Source organism: Sinocyclocheilus rhinocerous, unplaced genomic scaffold (assembly GCF_001515625.1).
Source record: "Sinocyclocheilus rhinocerous isolate Xijiao unplaced genomic scaffold, SAMN03320098_v1.1 scaffold44, whole genome shotgun sequence".
In the NCBI taxonomy this organism is placed as follows: Eukaryota; Metazoa; Chordata; class Actinopteri; order Cypriniformes; family Cyprinidae; genus Sinocyclocheilus; species Sinocyclocheilus rhinocerous.
In genome coordinates this window covers 814,203-837,114 of record NW_015631022.1, presented here as the reverse complement: position 1 = coordinate 837,114, position 22,912 = coordinate 814,203, and the positions used below count along the sequence as shown (strand labels likewise).

At 35.6% G+C, this 22,912-nt stretch overlaps 1 protein-coding gene across 2 annotated transcripts in view; it reads left to right on the top strand.

Moving 5' to 3' along the window:
• Positions 1-22,912, top strand: part of slc36a1 (solute carrier family 36 member 1) — a 46,296-nt gene that overhangs the window by 17,941 nt on the left and 5,443 nt on the right. The window contains exon 12 of one of the 2 annotated variants that reach the window (XM_016553642.1): positions 15,155-15,492. The exons of the other annotated variant lie outside the window; for it this stretch is intronic. Coding sequence (XP_016409128.1) covers positions 15,155-15,156 — 2 coding nt within the window. The 3' untranslated portion in view covers positions 15,157-15,492. Of the gene's footprint in view, positions 1-15,154; positions 15,493-22,912 lie in introns of those variants that run through there. 2 annotated transcript variants of the gene reach the window in all.

Sequence of the window (22,912 nt, the reverse complement as noted above, 5' to 3'; positions counted from 1 at the left end):
TTTTCTTGATATTGTGAGTGCACACAAATAAAAATAGACCCTTTACAGTTCCGAACGATGTATTATTCTGACCTTTATGAGCAACAATTACGGCGTATTTAATTTGTTTCCACTGATGTCCTGAAGCACGCTTCAGCTTCCACTCTCCGCACAAACGATTGGATATGCTCCTAATAGCGCACATTTATCTAGGTTAAATGTTTAAACTAGCATTGTGATATGCTTTAAGTATTTTATCTATAGATTTTATTTTCGGCAAGTCGTACTTACAACATCGTATGACATTATCTCATATGATGCTCATAAGTTTCTTCATATTGCATTAGTAGGCTATCTGATTACACCAAATCAGTAAAAGAATAAAAATTGCTCTACGAAAGATCTCCATGATTAGCCTGTTTTGCACTTCCTGTTTTCCCTGCTTGAGAATTTCTGTCCAATGAATGAATGACCTTAGCACACGTGTGGTTTTGTTTACAATTTCTGGTTCACTTGCAAAAAGGGCAGTGTGAAAGCGAACCGCACCAAACAAAAACAAACAAAAAATAATGTATTTGGTCCGGACCAAAGCAAGTGAACTAGCGGACTTTCCTTGTGTGAATACACCCTTAATATAGTTTACATGTATCACATGAGGATCAAACATGTAGATTACATATTAATGCACCTTACTGCTAGGTTTCATTTTCATAATTTATCATTTACCCAACATTTCTTACACCACTTTTTTTTTCTTTTTTTTTTTTTGAGTGAAACCTTTGTGAAGAACATTCAGTAATATAGTTTAAAAAATATGAAAACATGCACAAATCATTTAGATGGTAGATTATATTTATATAATTCCTATACTAACCAAGACTGCATTTATTTAATAAAAAATATAGTAAAAACATATTACTGAAATTTAAAACAACTATTATTCCCGTCATGGCTAAGCTGAATTACATGGAATATAAATATAAAACGGGTCATTTTTACTCACAATTCTGAGTTTATATCTCACAGTTTTTTTTTTTAAGAATTTCGAGATGTAAACTCTATCCTTACATATTAAGATCTCACAATTATGACTTTTTGTTGCACTTCTGGGGAAAAAATGTCAGACTTTCAACAAAAAGTTGGAATTGTAAGATATAAATACATAAAGATAGAGTTTCCATTTTGCAATTGTGAGATGAAGAAAAGTTATAGAGAATATAGACTTGTAACTGCGAGAAAAAAAATTCCGAATTCTGAGTCTGTTACCTTTTTATTTTATTTTATTTTATTTGTTCTGTGGTGAAAACTAGCTTCCATAGAATTACTCTGGTCTTTAGTATCATGGTAATCCCAAAGTTTTGAACACTAGTGTAATTTTTTTATATATTTTATTTGTTGTTTTGTTTGATTTTTGGGGTAAAATATGACCCAGACATTTTCTTGACAGTTTTCAGGAGATTTGCGTTTGTACATCCATTATCTGACAATGTGTAAAATGCATGGAAAAACTATTTATTAATGGATTAAAAAGGACTGTATGAAGAATTGGAGAACTCAATATGTGCGATTGCTGTATTCACACCTGCCAAAAAGGTCTGCACCAAGAGGGGAAACGAACTTGAGTTCGATTCAATTGAACCAAAGAAGACCGGTGTGAATACACCCTAAGATTAATAGGCTGCTCATATAAGTGAAAGCTGTGTTAACAAGATGAAGGATGAATGTGATGTGAAGTGTAATGCATGTTTATTACATGACCCAGTATGAACACATATGTGATAGTATTAGATATTATTTAGCAGAATAAAGAAAACTGACTTCAGGTGACTCACCCTCAAGTTGTTCAACCTGTACGAGTTTCTTTGTTCTGTTGAACACAAAAGGAGATATTTTGAAGAATATTGGTAACCAAACAGTTGACGGTAGCCATTGACTCCTATAGTATAGAAAAAAGCACTATAGAAGTCAATGGCTACCGTCAACTGTTTGTTTGCCAACATTCTTCAAAATATCATCTTTTGTGTTCAACAGAATAAATACAGGTTTGGAACAACTTGAAGGTGAGTAAATAGTGACAAAATTTTTAGGTGAACAATCCCTTTATGACTTTTCTCTTTTATAGAAACATATCACTCTATGCGCTACACTTTTAATAAAAGAGCTAACAAATAGAAAGGAAGATGCTGACAGTTCACAGTGAGTCAAGCTGTTCACATTTATCTCAAATGAAATGGCAAGAATAAAAACCTTTGTTGTTATTCATTGCTTAAAGCACATAACTGAGAGTGCATAACAATCCAAGGCAAGGTGCCTTAACAATGAGACGTTGGCTTGAAAAGTTAAAATTGTAACAAAAAGTGTAGTTCAATCTTTCTTTTGCACCCATTTCCCTGGAAGACAAGTTGTGAAGGAGGAATGTTCAATAGCGCCCAGCTGATGTTATAGATTATTACGTTATTTAAAAAAAAATAAAAAAAAAATATTCATTTTATTCCAATCCAGCCTCAAGTAATATCTAATTTTTTGGTTCCAAATATGCATTAAATCGAACAACCCAAAGACTGAATAAACTCGCAGCCAAAAATTGTTTCTCCGTGTTAAAATCAGAGTTGTGATTTAGCAGATCAATTACAGGGTGTAAGGCCTGTGATTGTGGGTCAGCTTTTTGAATAGTAATCACATGGGATGCGAGTCTCTGAGGTGAAGATGCTGTCAAAGCACCTTCACAGTTCATCACGCCCTGCGTCGGGCAGTTACAAATGGGCATGTCCAGGAGTACCTAATCAAAGCTTGTGCCGACCGCAATCTGTTGTCATTTCCTCAGAATGATACTTTGACAGAGTGCTGGACGCTCCACTAAGCATTTAGTTCAGACGGTCTTCAGCTACCAGACATTTTTAGCCATTCATCCCGCCCTCCATTTGAATGTCACTGACTTTGGGTCAAAGCTGTGGAGCCAACAGATACATTTGTGCTTAATACAGTTAAGTTGACTGTCACAGCTGTCATAATGTGTACCCCTTGTCTGATTATCACTGCAAAAAAACAACAACAACTTACAGTACTTGAGAAGCAAAACTGCATAAAATTGGTATTTTTATAGCATAGTTGTCAATGTTATTTTGTTAAAACTTTTAAAAACGAATTATTTATACCATTCAAAAGTTTGGTCTCTGTAAGATGTTTTTTTTCTGAGATTCCAGAAAAATGTTTGCAACATTGGTATTAAAAAGAAATTTCTTGAGCAACAAATCAGCATATTATAATGATTTCTGAATACTTTGACAGAGTGCTGGACGCTCCACTAAGCATTTAGTTCAGACGGTCTTCAGCTACCAGACATTTTTAGCCATTCATCCCGCCCTCCATTTGAATGTCACTGACTTTGGGTCAAAGCTGTGGAGCCAACAGATACATTTGTGCTTAATACAGTTAAGTTGACTGTCACAGCTGTCATAATGTGTACCCCTTGTCTGATTATCACTGCAAAAAAAAAACAACAACTTACAGTACTTGAGAAGCAAAACTGCATAAAATTGGTATTTTTATAGCATAGTTGTCAATGTTATTTTGTTAAAACTTTTAAAAACGAATTATTTATACCATTCAAAAGTTTGGTCTCTGTAAGATGTTTTTTTTCTGAGATTCCAGAAAAATGTTTGCAACATTGGTATTAAAAAGAAATTTCTTGAGCAACAAATCAGCATATTATAATGATTTCTGAAGGATCAATGATCCAATGATACTGAAAAATTCAGCCTTGATCACAGAAATAAATTACATTTTAAAAATGTATTACAATAGAAAATAGTCATTTTAAATTGTAATAATATTTCACAATATTACTGTTTTTAATGTATTGATTCAATAAAAGCCCAACTTTTAAATGGTAGTGTAAATTAAAGCAGTTCAGTATTATTATTTTTTTACTTGCTGGTTAAAACGCAGGACATTTTAGAGTATTAAATTAAATCTTTTCAATATGAAACACAAATACAACAAGGATGTATTTTTAATTTAAAGTAGTAGTAGTAGTAGTAGTAGTAGTATGAATGCTATTTTTTAGTGGGTCATTGAGCCATAAATGCAACAAAATTTAGTGAGGTTTATGCCTAAAATCAATAAATTGGGGAAAAAATAATCAACTTAATTCAGGATATGATATGTACACTGTCGCAAGTACCAATATGCAAAAGCCTTGTTTTAAGGATGTTTAGATCATTGAAATTAATTAAAGAAATTACACTGTGTTATATCTGCCATATATTGAACTTTCTCGTAGTGACAACCCCTCGATACTTCAGTCTTTGTGTTTTCCAACTTCTGTCCTGGTTTGCAGCTTCGCTGGAAGTTTTCAGTCCATTGGGATGATCTCAGTGTAAGCATAGAATAAAGTACAGCATTCTTCTGTCTGCTCAGCAATTTGCATCAATATTCACTCTGTAGCATTAGTGTCTTAACGCGGTTCCTTCCTTTTTTAATTCTGAATCCAAAATCAAACACTGCAGACTCTCCGCGTTGCCTCATTGAGGGCAGACAGGATGTGGTTGACAGTGCCTTTGTCTTGGAGATGAAGAGAGACCAAGAGTGTGCAGCATATGACATCTGATTCGAAGATCTCCAGAGAGAAGCTAGAGGGCCTCATCTACTGTAGTGTGCAGAGCTGAGGCTCTTCTTCCTCCTCGTATGATCACAAGTGTATGCAGAATCCATCAAAGGCCAGCAGTGGCTGGGCTGTGCTGATAGTGCGGATGCAGTAAGCATGTGTCGCAGAGAATAACGTCAGAAGACAAGAACACTGCGTTTGGCAAGAGGACAGATCCTTGATGCTTAAAGGGCTTCACTGCTGACTGACATATAGTTGGCATATAGAAATAGTTTATAGAGTGCTGTTTGCGCAAAAGAATGACACCACTTCAAAAGCAGGGATCGGTTACAGAACATACGCATATAAACTTGCCAGAAACACATCTACATACAAAATCCAAATATGTAGGTGAGAGTGGGTTAGTTGTTCCAATGGGAAGTTGTCACAAGGGCTATATTATTTGTCACATGTTTTAAAAGAATAGTTCAGCCAAAAATTAAAAGTTGTTGAAAATTTACCTCAGATACTCATTACATCACTTGCTCACTAATGGATCCTTTGCAGTGAATGGGTGCCGTCAGAATGAGAGTCCAAATAGCTGATAAAATCATCACAATAATCCACAAGTAATCCCCGCCACTCCAGTCATCTCACAGTTTTTTTTTTTAAGAATTTCGAGATGTAAACTCTATCCTTACATATTAAGATCTCACAATTATGACTTTTTGTTGCACTTCTGGGGAAAAAATGTCAGACTTGCAACAAAAAGTTGGAATTGTAAGATATAAATACATAAAGATAGAGTTTCCATTTTGCAATTGTGAGATGAAGAAAAGTTATAGAGAATATAGACTTGTAACTGCGAGAAAAAAAATTCCGAATTCTGAGTCTGTTACCTTTTTATTTTATTTTATTTTATTTGTTCTGTGGTGAAAACTAGCTTCCATAGAATTACTCTGGTCTTTAGTATCATGGTAATCCCAAAGTTTTGAACACTAGTGTAATTTTTTTATATATTTTATTTGTTGTTTTGTTTGATTTTTGGGGTAAAATATGACCCAGACATTTTCTTGACAGTTTTCAGGAGATTTGCGTTTGTACATCCATTATCTGACAATGTGTAAAATGCATGGAAAAACTATTTATTAATGGATTAAAAAGGACTGTATGAAGAATTGGAGAACTCAATATGTGCGATTGCTGTATTCACACCTGCCAAAAAGGTCTGCACCAAGAGGGGAAACGAACTTGAGTTCGATTCAATTGAACCAAAGAAGACCGGTGTGAATACACCCTAAGATTAATAGGCTGCTCATATAAGTGAAAGCTGTGTTAACAAGATGAAGGATGAATGTGATGTGAAGTGTAATGCATGTTTATTACATGACCCAGTATGAACACATATGTGATAGTATTAGATATTATTTAGCAGAATAAAGAAAACTGACTTCAGGTGACTCACCCTCAAGTTGTTCAACCTGTACGAGTTTCTTTGTTCTGTTGAACACAAAAGGAGATATTTTGAAGAATATTGGTAACCAAACAGTTGACGGTAGCCATTGACTCCTATAGTATAGAAAAAAGCACTATAGAAGTCAATGGCTACCGTCAACTGTTTGTTTGCCAACATTCTTCAAAATATCATCTTTTGTGTTCAACAGAATAAATACAGGTTTGGAACAACTTGAAGGTGAGTAAATAGTGACAAAATTTTTAGGTGAACAATCCCTTTATGACTTTTCTCTTTTATAGAAACATATCACTCTATGCGCTACACTTTTAATAAAAGAGCTAACAAATAGAAAGGAAGATGCTGACAGTTCACAGTGAGTCAAGCTGTTCACATTTATCTCAAATGAAATGGCAAGAATAAAAACCTTTGTTGTTATTCATTGCTTAAAGCACATAACTGAGAGTGCATAACAATCCAAGGCAAGGTGCCTTAACAATGAGACGTTGGCTTGAAAAGTTAAAATTGTAACAAAAAGTGTAGTTCAATCTTTCTTTTGCACCCATTTCCCTGGAAGACAAGTTGTGAAGGAGGAATGTTCAATAGCGCCCAGCTGATGTTATAGATTATTACGTTATTTAAAAAAAAATAAAAAAAAAATATTCATTTTATTCCAATCCAGCCTCAAGTAATATCTAATTTTTTGGTTCCAAATATGCATTAAATCGAACAACCCAAAGACTGAATAAACTCGCAGCCAAAAATTGTTTCTCCGTGTTAAAATCAGAGTTGTGATTTAGCAGATCAATTACAGGGTGTAAGGCCTGTGATTGTGGGTCAGCTTTTTGAATAGTAATCACATGGGATGCGAGTCTCTGAGGTGAAGATGCTGTCAAAGCACCTTCACAGTTCATCACGCCCTGCGTCGGGCAGTTACAAATGGGCATGTCCAGGAGTACCTAATCAAAGCTTGTGCCGACCGCAATCTGTTGTCATTTCCTCAGAATGATACTTTGACAGAGTGCTGGACGCTCCACTAAGCATTTAGTTCAGACGGTCTTCAGCTACCAGACATTTTTAGCCATTCATCCCGCCCTCCATTTGAATGTCACTGACTTTGGGTCAAAGCTGTGGAGCCAACAGATACATTTGTGCTTAATACAGTTAAGTTGACTGTCACAGCTGTCATAATGTGTACCCCTTGTCTGATTATCACTGCAAAAAAAAAACAACAACTTACAGTACTTGAGAAGCAAAACTGCATAAAATTGGTATTTTTATAGCATAGTTGTCAATGTTATTTTGTTAAAACTTTTAAAAACGAATTATTTATACCATTCAAAAGTTTGGTCTCTGTAAGATGTTTTTTTTCTGAGATTCCAGAAAAATGTTTGCAACATTGGTATTAAAAAGAAATTTCTTGAGCAACAAATCAGCATATTATAATGATTTCTGAAGGATCAATGATCCAATGATACTGAAAAATTCAGCCTTGATCACAGAAATAAATTACATTTTAAAAATGTATTACAATAGAAAATAGTCATTTTAAATTGTAATAATATTTCACAATATTACTGTTTTTAATGTATTGATTCAATAAAAGCCCAACTTTTAAATGGTAGTGTAAATTAAAGCAGTTCAGTATTATTATTTTTTTACTTGCTGGTTAAAACGCAGGACATTTTAGAGTATTAAATTAAATCTTTTCAATATGAAACACAAATACAACAAGGATGTATTTTTAATTTAAAGTAGTAGTAGTAGTAGTAGTAGTAGTATGAATGCTATTTTTTAGTGGGTCATTGAGCCATAAATGCAACAAAATTTAGTGAGGTTTATGCCTAAAATCAATAAATTGGGGAAAAAATAATCAACTTAATTCAGGATATGATATGTACACTGTCGCAAGTACCAATATGCAAAAGCCTTGTTTTAAGGATGTTTAGATCATTGAAATTAATTAAAGAAATTACACTGTGTTATATCTGCCATATATTGAACTTTCTCGTAGTGACAACCCCTCGATACTTCAGTCTTTGTGTTTTCCAACTTCTGTCCTGGTTTGCAGCTTCGCTGGAAGTTTTCAGTCCATTGGGATGATCTCAGTGTAAGCATAGAATAAAGTACAGCATTCTTCTGTCTGCTCAGCAATTTGCATCAATATTCACTCTGTAGCATTAGTGTCTTAACGCGGTTCCTTCCTTTTTTAATTCTGAATCCAAAATCAAACACTGCAGACTCTCCGCGTTGCCTCATTGAGGGCAGACAGGATGTGGTTGACAGTGCCTTTGTCTTGGAGATGAAGAGAGACCAAGAGTGTGCAGCATATGACATCTGATTCGAAGATCTCCAGAGAGAAGCTAGAGGGCCTCATCTACTGTAGTGTGCAGAGCTGAGGCTCTTCTTCCTCCTCGTATGATCACAAGTGTATGCAGAATCCATCAAAGGCCAGCAGTGGCTGGGCTGTGCTGATAGTGCGGATGCAGTAAGCATGTGTCGCAGAGAATAACGTCAGAAGACAAGAACACTGCGTTTGGCAAGAGGACAGATCCTTGATGCTTAAAGGGCTTCACTGCTGACTGACATATAGTTGGCATATAGAAATAGTTTATAGAGTGCTGTTTGCGCAGAAGAATGACACCACTTCAAAAGCAGGGATCGGTTACAGAACATACGCATATAAACTTGCCAGAAACACATCTACATACAAAATCCAAATATGTAGGTGAGAGTGGGTTAGTTGTTCCAATGGGAAGTTGTCACAAGGGCTATATTATTTGTCACATGTTTTAAAAGAATAGTTCAGCCAAAAATTAAAAGTTGTTGAAAATTTACCTCAGATACTCATTACATCACTTGCTCACTAATGGATCCTTTGCAGTGAATGGGTGCCGTCAGAATGAGAGTCCAAATAGCTGATAAAATCATCACAATAATCCACAAGTAATCCACACCACTCCAGTCTATCAGTTAACATCTTGTGTTACAAATCTGTGTATGTTTGGGACAACATGAGAGTGAGTAAATTATCATAGAAATTTCATTTTTGGGTGAACTGTTCTTTTAACAATACAAAAGAATTGAAGTCTTCATGTTTAAATGCGAGATTGTAGGAAACTTTCCTGGTTTGTTGAGTTGAAACGCTGCAGAAATAGGACGTATTGCTCATTGCTTCCGATCAAACAGTTTAAAGATTCAAATGCCTTAAAGGGATCTGTAGAGTGTAAAAATCCCAATTGACTCCAAAAATCATCTGACACAAACTGATAAAGTTTATTTTGCATGCTGTATCAGTTCTTATTAATTAATGAGCCGTTGCACAGTTTGTCTGTTGCGATATTCTTTTTTAAAAAGAGATTATCAGAAATACTGAAGCAATTCAACTTAAGACTCATTTTGGACTGTCAAGAAACTGTTCCTGTCTGATCTGATGTTTTATTTCCTCTTTGTGCTTAGTTTTAGCTGTTCAGCTTTCAGGTTTTGGTGTACAGAAACATGAAACCGGATTAAAGACTTATTTGCCATTTTTCAGGCTCTCATGTTGTGGTTTGATTTCAAACCAGACTTCAAAGGAAAGGACGTATTGCTCATTGCTTCTGATCAAACAGTTTAAAGATTCAAATGCCTTAAAGGGATCTGTAGAGTGTAAAAATCCCAATTGACTCCAAAAATCATCTGACACAAACTGATAAAGTTTATTTTGCATGCTGTATCAGTTCTTATTAATTCATGAGCCGTTGCACAGTTTGTCTGTGTTGCGATATTCTTTTTAAAAAAGAGATTATCAGAAATACTGAAGCAATTAAACTTAAGACTCATTTTGGACTGTCAAGAAACTGTTCCTGTCTGATCTGATGTTTTATTTTCCTCTTTGTGCTTAGTTTTAGCTGTTCAGCTTTCAGGTTTTGGTGTACAGAAACATGAAACCGGATTAAAGACTTATTTGCCATTTTTCAGGCTCTCATGTTGTGGTTTGATTTCAAACCAGACTTCAAAGGAAAGCATACCAGCTTACCAATACATAAACGCTTAGCAAATGCTGCTTTCCTCTTTTCTCCTAATTACTCTTTTAAGCTCTATCATTCTTTACGTTTTGATTGAATTGACATGCAAATTCAAAGGAAAAGTGTGTTTTCCATTTCAATGAGAGTAAGTGACATCAAGACCGATACTCTGAGACAATAGCTAAGGGAAGTGATCTCCTCCACTTTTACCTGAATGAGAGCAGTTGCTGAATGTGGATGTTAAGGGCAGCCAGCAGCACTTATATTGTCCATTCGTCCCTCTTACCGCGGAATAGTTTGGTTCAGGCTGTATTTCAGCTGGGACTGATGGATTCTTTTCGAAGGCTAATTGACATGTCATGATCGATTCTCTCTAAGAGCTAATTAACCTCTTCGGGCTTGTGTAGTTGTATTGAAATATATATTTGAGGTGCAAACGTCTTGCTTTCTAGCATGGTGTTTTGACATGGAAATGACACAATGCCTAGGCTATATATTGCTGAAGCACTCTTTTCATAATAGGGAAACTTGTAAAGAAAAGCTGAGGAACAATTTTTAATAGTTTTAAAATTTGTAATTTCAATTACATTAACGTAGGGATGAATTTCGAATTATTTCATTACTTTGCAGTGCTACTTTTGCAGTTTGTATTAGCATTTATTTTTAAATCAGATGGTTTCTGATTGGTTGTCAGCGTGTTTTTTTTTCCTGAAAGTGATTCCAACATTATTGTTCCTGTGTGACATTGTTACCATAGACTCCCTGTTCTCATAGAATTGGTACAATTAAAACTTTATATTTATTGTCTTTGGTGTGAACAGCTCCTTAGTCTATTCTAATATCCCTGTAACTAACAGAAGTCATTTTTAGCAATTGATCTTATGAATTCTGTGATGTTTTCTGCGATCAGTTGGTTTCTTTCACTCAAACATTCCATCCTGTTTAATAAAATATCATATGTCTGTATAATAATATAATATCAAAACTTGGCTAAAAAATACGATTTTGAAATGTTTTTGGAAGTAGTCTCTTATTCTTAGCAAGGCTGCATTTATTTGACAAAATACAGAAAAATTAGTAATGTTATGAAATATAATAAAAAAATGTAAGTAGTTGTTTTATATTTGAATATATATGCTGATTTGCTGCTCAAGAAACATTTCTTATAATTATCATTGTTGAAAACTTCATTGTGCTTTCCTTTTTTTCAGGATTCTTTTTTTTAAATCTAAAGTTCAAAAGACCAGCATTTCTTTGAAATAAAAATCTTTGTAACATTTTAAATGTTTTCACTGTTACTTTGAACAATTTAATGCATTCTTGCTAAAAAAAAAATAATGATTTCTTAAAAACAAAAACAAAACTGACTCTGAACTTCTTAATGGTAGTGTACCTCCTGTTTGGCATCCTTTTAAATTTCTTGCCATTTTGTAAATAATGAAGTTATAGTTGGCAAAGTTTAAGTGCAGAATTTGACTAGAACATATGAATGACTTTTTTATAGAAACACTTCTTTAAACTACAACACAAGCATATTCATTTTTGTAGAGTTACAGAGTTATTTGTTCATAACACAAATGGCCCCAGGCGTGACATTGATTGCATTAATTTTTAGCTCATTTGTCCTGTAGTGCCCAGCAAAACAGACCAAAGAAAACTAAGAAACTAATACTTCCCTCTCCTCACATGGCCTCTTTCTGAAAGATTGAAACTGTCGATCAACTTGTTCACTTCAGAAACTAATGAGAGCTTCTCAAGGTCTTTTGATGTTGAGGCTGAGCTGTAATTGGTGTGTCAGCAGGGACTGTGTAGTTGTATCTCTCCAGATGAATGAGCAAATAGATCTGCGCATCCCTCCACGCTCCTCCATCACCCCAGCTGTATACAGTACTTAGATGAACCCCAAAGGCTGTGGAAATGCACAGCAGGAGATGGACAAAAAAGTAGCGCATGTTCGTCACGTCGCCGCTAAGAAGTCAATCCAGTTTAAAGCTATCAGATTGAGAAGAGACCATGGCCATGATGTGCTCCATCTGTGTTCGCCAGTGTTTCAACTGAAGGATACTTGATCCGACTGCTGTTATAAAACATGCAGCAGTTAAGTTCTGGTTCTTGAAATCACGAAACCTTTTAAAAACATCAGTCACTCTACAAAAACAGACATGTGTATCATAAAGATGTGGCTATCATCCGTCCTCTCAAAGTCACTAAGAAGTGAGCTCCTGCTATATTTAAGGCAACAAGAATATGTTGAGAACATTAGATTAATGTAGCGTTTGGCCTGAAAGGATGTTAAAATCCCTAGTTTACCTTGTCCTTTGGCTCATGATCACTGACCTGGTTATGTGAAGTGTTTTTCATGTTATTTGCTTTCAGATTAATGAGGTCTTATGAAAGTTGTTGTAGTCCTGTTCTTCTGTTGTCAGCCTTATTAATGTTTTTCCTTTATTGAGGTTGAAGAAAAGAGCGCAGTGTGTAGACGTCAGAGCATGCAACAAAGCTGTTATGAAGGGTATACAACACAGTTACAAAAACAATTGAGCTACAGCTGTGCTGCTGCCAACATCCTCGCTGAAACAACCTTATAAATGAAATTAAATGCTCTTCACGAGCAGCAACTCGTGTGAAACATACAGTCGACTTAAAGGGATAATTCACCCCAAAATGTGAATGTACTCACCCTCAGGAAATCCAAGATGTAGATAGGCCTGTCACGATAACAACTTTTTGTAGTGCGATATATTGCCCCAGAAATAATTGCGATAAGCGATATTATTAACCAAAAACGGTGACATCATGCGCGTGCATAGTGCATGTTAGGTATGTAGACATGCTCAGTACGTGTCGATTTTAAAGGCAAGAACGAACAATCATACACAACAATGGCGGAGTACATGGTACTGTTGTTGCTGCTCAAGAGTTTGCTAACGCTTCTTCAGCAAAGTGTGGATTTACTTCACCAATATTACAACCAACAACATATAATCGTCACTTCCCGACAGGTACAGTTTACTAACAAGGTGACAGCGCCAACAACTGGCCTGGCATAAGTAATACAGCGTTTTTGGCCGTTTTCGCGGATATGTGTAAACGTGAATCGTTTTGAAAACGATTCGAAAAAACGAAAAAAATCAGGGCGGGTTTAAGCATTATCATTGGTCCACTAGTTCTAGATTGACAGCTCCTCCTCTAGCCAAGCAGATGAAGAGGGGCGGTGACGTCACTCCAATGCGCCCCATTAGCTGCCGATGCTCAGTGTTCTGTTCACTTTTACAGGTGAAAATGGGTAACTGTCAGCTGGGTTAACATCTTTACATATAGGACACCGTTGTGTGTCTGTCTGTCACTGCTGTACGCCTACCTGGCGAGCCGTTAACGTTAAATGAGCCGTTAAATGAGCCGTTATATGAGCGGTTATATTTACCTGTATTTATTCGCCTATGCTCACATCGCGAAAGGGAGAAGCCACTATATGCACCGGAATCGCGAAGTCACTGTTATATGTGCCTGGCTCACCTATACCTGACCAGTGTTGGGCAGTAACGCATTACTGTAATTTGATTACTTTTTTAGTAACGGAGTAATTTAACGCGTTATACTTTTCAAAATAGTAATTTTTGGCCCCAGCTGACAGTTACCCATTTTCACCTGTAAAAGTGAACAGAACACTGAGCATCGGCAGTAATGAGGCGCATTGGAGTGACGTCACCGCCCCTCTTCATCTGATTGGCTAGAGGAGGAGCTGTCAATCTAGAACTAGTGGACCAATGATGACTCTTAAACCCACCCTGATTTACATGAAACTCTAACTGCAACATTTGGAAGAGCAAGCGCAGAATGTGGAAACAAGAGCAAAGGGAAAAACAGCATAAGCATACAAAAAAAATAAAAATGTGAGCAGAAAATGTCTGAGAGCACAAAAAAATAGAGAAATATAACCAAGGGAAACATGATTTTGTGTGCAAGTCGGATAATTTTGCATTAATATTTCAGTTTTGTGCAATATGATTTTAAATGTGTTTAAAGTTTTGATTCATGCTTTTTTTTTTTAAATGCCTTATTATATTTTTTATTTACACTTATTATTTTTCGATCCGTGACAATTGTTTGCTATTCTGAAAACTTTGCTTTCATTTTTAAAATTTGTGCAATATATTTTTACTTGCGTTTTTAAATTTTGATTTCATGCTTGTTATTTTTTATCCGTGACTGCAATACATTAGGCAGAAGTCTGATCCCATACTATCCCTTTAAGGAGCCTATAATGATAATAAGGATTTAGAACATATCCACTGAGTATGTTGCATTTAAAACTTAACTTTATGTGGTCTGAAACTCTGCATTTTTCTGATTTATTTTAGCATGTGATTGTCAAAACATGCATGTCACAGTTTGTTTCACTGTGTTTGGGAGGGGATGTATAGAGTATTAAGTGTCCTGGTTTGAAAACAGCAGATATGCCGAAGGCAAAACAGAAAGTTAAATCCCAAGAACTCTCTCTCTCTCATAAAGTTTAATATCCGATGTTTAAAATAACCAAGAAATTTAAGAGGTATTGTCCCGCGGTAGCCAAGTGTGCCAGTGAAATGGACCGTAAAAATAAGAGATGAATAATAAATAAAAAATGGATCATGGACATGCATAGTTGAGCATCTATAACTTCAGACGAGACCATGTCTCAGTGTTTTCATTTGCCTCATAAAATGCCTTTTTTTTTTTTTTTGATGTAAAGCTATTGTTATGACATTGTCAGCATGTAATTGGTGTGTCACATGCTATAAACCTACAAAAAAACAAGTTCCCTTTTTTTTGAGTGTGTGTGACACATAGAAACACGAAATTAACGCATTTTATACTTCCTATAAAGCCTCCGTTCTCACAGTGGAGTGCCTGTTCGAAATCAACTTCACAGACGAGCACATCAAAGCTGGGCAAAGATGAGAGTAGGATTACTGTTTCCAAGGGTGCGAGCGTGCCCGTGTGTGCTCTTAATGGAAAGTGGAATGGACAGTGCGTGAGCCCCCTCTGGTCCTGTACTTTTTCTGGGAGTGCAGTGCTATGGCTGACAGCACACTGACACATGAGCACCAGGGCATTCTGACTGCGCCGTGTTCCTCTGCTTTACCTCAGGAGCTGCTGAAACTGACCTCTCGCAGCCCCAGGGAGGCTCCAAACCTGCTTGCTTCGGTCCTGCTGAAACAAAAGGAGACACCTGAACCATGCGGCTCCAAAGGTCTCTGAAAATGCCATCCAGTAAAGAGTGAAGGTCTTCAGAACTACTTTTATGGACTCGCGTGATGCCTTGCTCTCCGCTCACGTGACGTTCTGACCTTTAATCATTTATAGAGACCCACTTATCTTTCCTTACGTCTGACCTTTTACTGTATATATTTGTACTTAACATTTTTCACCTGGTAAGTGAGGGATAATGTACAGTCAGACGGTTATTAGCGTGGCTACACGATTTGGAGGGAAAATCTATTTTAAGAATAAGAATAATGATGATTATTTTATTATTAAATAAAGAATATATCAATTACTAAATTTAAACTAAATACAAATATTTCTGTTGTAATATTTCACTGTAAAATAGAAAAAATCTGTTTTTCACTATAACATTCAACTATAAAATTACAATATTAATATTTATGGTTGTCTTAATTTTCAGACATTAAGCCATCAAACTTTTATTTTGAGTCAAAACTGCTGGGAGCCACTAAAGTTTGTCTTTTGTTGATTATTAAGCTGTTCTCATTGCAAGGATGTGAAGATGGTTGGCGCATGTTGCATTCCCAGATGCGTGTTAAAACAACACAAACTCGTGTGAAGCAGTATTTATTGCGAACTGAGGTTCTGCAAACACAAGTGGATAATGAGCCTCTCACGTGTAAGAACACAGTCCCGCGCGTCACTCTGAAACACGCAGCACAAATATTTGTTTAATTAAATTGCAGCCTTTGCCATTTGATAATTACACTAAGCCGTATCGTAATTTCAGTTTTAGTTCAACTGAACGTGCAGCCTTATGGCAGATGAATGAATGGTCAGTTTAGGAACTAATTCTCACAATTAACTAAATATTAACTATGACTTTTGCCTCAAACTCGTAATTTCCTGCTTATTAATAGTTAAAGTTGTGAAGTAGTTGTAAAGTTAATGATTAAGGGACCTAAAAATAAGGCATTAATATGTGTTTTATAAGTACTAATACACAGCCAATATGCTAGTAATATGCATGCTAATAAGCAACTAGTCTCGTCTCGTTTTCGTCACGTAATAAAGGTTCGTTGACGACGATATTTAGTCATAATTTTCGTTGACGAAAGCAACACTAGTTAATAGTGAGAATTGGTCCCTAAACTAAAGTGTTACTGAATAAATAATGTACATAAAAAATCTTTTTGGTGTTTTTTTTTTTTTTAATCATGAAAAAACGATTAATTATAAAGTTTAGATGTTGTTATACAAAAATATTTGCCCATAGAATACAGCAACTGTCCAATCAGAATTAAGTATTTCAGAGAGCCTTGCAACAATTGGAAAAGGTGGAATGTTAATTAATTAAAGGCAGGGAATCACAGGGCTGTGCATATTTCAATTTCATGTGGCTTCATTTGTTTGATGACAGTTTTCTGATTTGGGAATGTAGGGAAAAGAACATGAGAGTTTTTAAGTCAGTTTGAAAGTACTCGTAGCTTGATTTCAATAGCTCTGAGGATTTCTCTGCAGTGCTCTTGTTGGATGTGTGAACCATAAAACCACACAGCCTCTTGAGTTGAGGCTTTTTCACTGTTCATTAAAGTAGCAGTAATTCAGATTAAACTGTGAGAATACTAACTAAATCTGCCTTACCAGATGAATTAGCCAGTTTTAGTACGCAGTTTGCGTAGGGCACCAACTCCCAGGGGGGCACCAACCCAGTTGCTCAAAAAAAAAAACTTTCGTTCTACATTTATATTAACATATACATATACATAAATAAAAATATAAACATGAACATATATATGTATATTAAATTAAATAAAAGTAATTGGCAGAGAGATGTTGAAAAATTCACGGTAAACACGACAGCAAGATTGAAACCAAACTTTTTTTTACTGTAAGCATTTGTGGTTGTGAATACAGTATTACAGAGTACGAAAGAAAAGAAATGCATCAACCATGTGTAGGTGTGTATTTATAGGCCTATTCTAAAGCCATGATTGGTTGGTGTTTAGTAAAGCACCTGTGAGGAGTTAGTTTGAGGCACTGATGAATTAGTGTGGCATTTTGATTGGTTGTGTTTAAAAACGGAAATCAAGATACTTCCTGTTATAGATAACAGGAAGTATTCCCAAGATACTTTCTCTTTGGAGTGTTACAAGCTCTTGGTGCATAAAGAAGATCTGTAAAGTTGCAAAGACTAAAGTCTCAAATCCAAAGAGATATTCTTTATAAAAGTTAAGAGTCAGCCACACCTACCTAAAACGGCTCGTTCTAACACGCCCCCACATGTCTACGTCACGGAGGGGCGTAACATTTCCGTCTCACGCTTGAGGTATTCGGCCAATCCCAACGCACTGGATAGCTGGCCAATCAGAGCACACCTCGCTTTTTTTTTTTTTTAAACACATTTAACACAGCAAAAAGAAATAAGGATGTCTTCTACACCTGTCCCCATGCACTTTACAAGAAGAACTGCTGATTCATACATTTCCTGCAGTTGTCGGACACATTCATCAACACTAGGCCTTGTTTATTTTTTTTTATTTATTTTTTTTTCAGCTTTTTCAGACCGATGAGCTTTGTAAAAATCGACGCGTTTCAGAAAGGCAGGGTATAGAGGAGAAACAATAATGTACAGTATGTGGAAAATAATGTGTTTTTTTAACCTTAAACCGCATAAACACATTTCATTACACCAAATACACAAAATAATGTTCTTTTTAGCAGCATCATATGACCCCTTTAAATAAATGACATGCATGAGCATCAGTTTTAGTCCTCACAAATGCTTGCTGCTGAGCATATGAGACTTATGTTGATGATAAATATTTAGATTCAATAAACTTATAAAAAATATTTAGATTCTAATTATAGATTTTTTTGCCCAGCTTTTTCACATATGCAATGATGAGATGGTACTATACATGCAGATCTGTGATTGTGTACCTGGAGTATTTTTGGAGCTAAAATACAACTCATAATTTAATTTATAATGACATTATAGTCTCAGCTTCATTATCTCCTCTCATTCTGACCATAGTGCCATAAGAGAGGCTGAAACACACTATTTTTCACGGCTAATACCGCTGTGTTTATGACACTAACTGTCCTAGACGTTGTAATGAGGAGTTATGTTGTGTTTCATCCAACCTTTGAAGGCTCTTTTATCCCGAACGACATATTCCATGTGCTTCTGACAGTTTAATAGTTGCTGCTGAGAAATAAATAGCTGCTCTGTGACTGATATGTCTGAGATGAACTTATTAATTTTGTATAATGGCCACTGACAACAGGCCTTCTTACTGGACTGAAAGGATTCATTGGGAACATCTCAATGGACTTGTTACTGACAATATGCATGTATTTATTTCTCTTATTTATTTTTGCAAGAATGGGCAAAGGCCGTGACATACATTTTCCTCACACTAGAATGATCTTTTTGTGCAGCCAGTCTGTAATAACGTAATAGGCGACGGTTTATTTGCTTTTGATGCGTAATATAGAACAACACGATTTATATAAATGCTGGCTCACGTTTTTGAGGAGCACATGTAAAAACGTTAGTCTGACATCTGATGTGACGCATAAGCAGTGAGTCATCCGGACGCATCGATCACATCGCCAGCATCAAACTTTCATTAAAGAGATGCAGGCCTGTGTTGCGTCCAACAACAGCAGCCTGCTGTTTGTGATCTTCAGACGACAGATATTTATAAATAGAGTTCAATTTTTTGGGATATTTTGTCCATGGAGATTCGCAGTGCGTTTCAAGATACTTTTCATTGACGCAAACCTTCATTACTGCTCAAATACAGGCAATGAATCCGTGATGAGCCTCTATTTATATTTCAAACGGTCATTGTCTGACAGTCAAGAATTGTTCACAAGGGAATAATGGGTAATTTGTCGCAGCGTCTGCGCTCTCCTCTGTAGTTTTGTCACAGTCCGCCTCTAGAAATCTTCACATGGCAGAAGGGGATTTGCCCTGTGCGGCAATGAAAATTTGATTATTATTAAATTATCTCACTTGTGTGGTCCGAATACGCTGACAGTTTCAAAGCTTGAAATAAACTAATTAGCCTGGCCATTTTCCAACTTCAACAAACCAATGTTCTGCTAATCAGAGCCGGGGATATATGAAAAAGAAGTGCTGTCAAAGGCGAAAGGTTTAATGTGGACTCCCTCGCTCTGACCCAGAGCTGACTTTGGTCTGCTGTTGTCTCTGAGTGCTGGGAAGTGCAGATATGCCTGTATGTCTTCTGTGTTTACAACTGTGAAATGCGTCCCTGAGGTTCACTGCGTTTGGTAATCAAGAGACTAAGAATATGTAACATGTATATAGCCTTGAATATTTGTTGCCTTGAGACTGCTTTTAGCTCTTTCCTGCTCCTGTAGTGTTGTTTGCATTGTAATTGCAACAAAAAGCCAAGGATCTCGTAATGTTACCACCAAGGCTAATCATCTCCAGACAGGCTGTTGGTTGTTTATCGCCTCCTCTAAATGTGGTCATGAGTATAAAGGAAATATTTGGCTGGGTGGAGACATCCTGATAATGATGTTGAAGTGAATCAATTCTGTTTTTAACTAATGCGTTAGCTAGAGATATTTTACATTAAATAAAGGCAAAGCTACCCAAAACTAGACCTTATAATGTGTTTATGTTTAAGTCCATTTAAATTAAGTTGCTTTAAGACTGATCATTTTCTGGAATAAATAAATGGCAAATTTCTATTAATAAATGCTAACATTTTTAAATATTCTTTTTTAAAGAAATTAATACCTCAATTAAATGCATTCAGTTGATCAAAAGTGACAGTAAAAACATGTACATATTTATTTTGAAAAAAAAATTTTTAGCAGCACAACATTGATATTAATAAGGAATGTTTCTTGAGCAGAAAATCATCATATTAGAATGATTTCTGAAGGATCATGTGACACTGAAGACTAGAGTGATGATGCTGAAAAATATGTAAAGTTATTTTAAATTGCATTTCATAATATTACAGTTTTTACAGTATTTATGATCAAGAAAACCAGCCTGAGTGAACATTAAAAACATTTTTTTTAAATATTACTATTCCCAAACTTAGTGTAAATCATATTTATATTATTAGTAATCTAATAATTTGCAGTTTAGGCCTTAAAATGTTATAAATGGTGGTTTTTAAATATATATTAAATGTTACAATTGCTCATTCTATCCTAAGGAACGTAAAAAAAAAATCCTAATAGTGTTGATTCTGGGCTTGATACATGAATAGATGAACAAATAATATTTAAATAGCATAATTTATATTATTTTACTAATAACATGTACATTTTATTTTTAAACATTGAGTCACCTAATATTATGCAGTATGCTGTGGAAAAGTGTGCTATTAATTTTATAAGCAACTCAACTTATAAAACAGAAGAAATAGACTTGCATTGAAATATTACTATTCCCAAACTTAGTGTAAATCATATTTATATTATTAGTAATCTAATAATTTGCAGTTTAGGCCTTAAAATGTTATAAATGGTGGTTTTTAAATATATATTAAATGTTACAATTGCTCATTCTATCCTAAGGAACGTAAAAAAAAATCCTAATAGCGTTGATTCTGGGCTTGATACATGAATAGATGAACAAATAATATTTAAATAGCATCATTTATATTATTTTACTAATAACATGTACATTTTATTTTTAAACATTGAGTCACCTAATATTATGCAGTATGCTGTGGAAAAGTGTGCTATTAATTTTATAAGCAACTCAACTTATAAAACAGAAGAAATAGACTTGCATTGAGTGCAGCATTATGGCGGGTTACACTTTTTACTCCGCAAGAGTAAAAGTCTCGTCTGCTTATGCCATTTTAAACCATATAGCAAATGTGCTTGATATGCACTGGATCTGATAATGAATTTCATACTGTGCTCTGGGGTTAAATATGATTAATGGGAAATGATGTCCGATGCCAACAGCTTTTATATCCTCTGTAGTTTGACACCTTTTTCGCTTGACATTTTTTGAGTTTCTCTAAAGGTCTGAAAGTGGGCTTCTCTCATATTCTTCTATACATAAATCAATTTGCCTCAAAGCACAGTTGTCAAAGTTGCTGTCCGTGCAAATCAAATGCTTGCTGTGCGAGAACTGCCTTTATAAAAATAGCTTAAATAAAGTGGCAGACCTCATTAATCTAGAAGCCCTTCAATTGGCAAGGCATAGCCGTTTTCCTTTCCAAGAGGAGAAATGTGCTGACTGCAGACGGGGGCTTCAGTGACATGTCAAGGTGAGTCCTGAAGTGGATGAGGGGAACTCGCTCGGACCTGGGGATGTGCCTGATGTCCAGTTAATGAGCGCGAGGGACGGGTCTGTCTGATCAAATATCATCTTTCTCTGCACTCATTTCAGTGTACACTGATGTTCAAAAGTCTGTGATCAGTAAGATTTGTAATGTTTTTAAAGAAGTCTCTTATGCTCATCAACATGCATTTATTTGATCAGAAATATTTATTTGATCAGAAAAATTCAGTGTTACATGATCACTTTCGGAAACATTGTAATATGATGATTTTCGTATCAATGTTGGAAAGTTTTTGCTGCTTAATAATATTTTGGAACCTGTGATGCTTTTTTTCAAGATTCTTTAATGAATAAATAATGAAAAAGAACAGCATTTATTCAAAATAGAAATCTTTTCTAACAAAGTCTTTACTGTCAATCTTTATTATCATCTATATTGAAGACTGGAGTAATGATGCTGAAAATTCAGCTTTGCATCACAGGATTAAATTTTTTTTCTGTATTTTGATCAAATAAATGCAGCCTTGATGAGCATAAGAGACTTCTTTAAAAAAACATGAAAATCTTATTGACCCCAAACTTTTGAACAGCGGTGTATTTCGTAAAGGACGGTTTGCTTAGGATGTGACGCCAGTGTTACAGGACTGTGGATGTGGCCGGTTGAGTACAGAGAAACAGATGGCAGCTGTCTTGCGATACAGCGCTGGCCTTGATCTCTGAAATTTGGGAAAGGGCATGAATTACTAAACACTGAGCAGAGACGTGAGGATGTGGCGCTAGAGCTCCAGCTGTTGTCTAAAACGTGCTCTGTGAAATCTTTCTGGCCGAATGATAACAACTGCAAACTAATATAGACAAGATATCAGAGGAGCTCAAACCTCGTCAGATACATTTTCTCAAGATTACTAAAGCCGATTGGCTTTGATAAATGACACAATTGAGAGTCTGCAATAACAAATAGTAACAATATTTTTTTTAAAGTCTAAAGTAAAACTCATTTTAAAGGGGTGGTTGACTTTTTTTTTTCTAGGCTTGATTGTGTTTATGGGGTGCAGTCTAACATGTGTTAATGCTTCGTTTTTAAAAAAACACATTATTTTTCACATAATTTACCTTACACCGCTCTGTCCCTTCTCCCATAAACACGCTGATCATTTCCTGTTTTTATTAAGCCCCTCCCTCAGAAATAGGCAATGAGCTCTGATTGGTTAGCTAGCCCAGTGTGTTGTGATTGGTTAAACCGCTTCTAGTGCACGTCTAAACGTCCCGCCCCTCACCTCAGCGGCATGTGCTCCGGTTGTATTGTAAACAACGGCGTCGTTAATATCGCTTATCAGTTTGAGCCCGAATGAGACGCAGAGGATATTATTGAAGAGGATCGTGCAGAA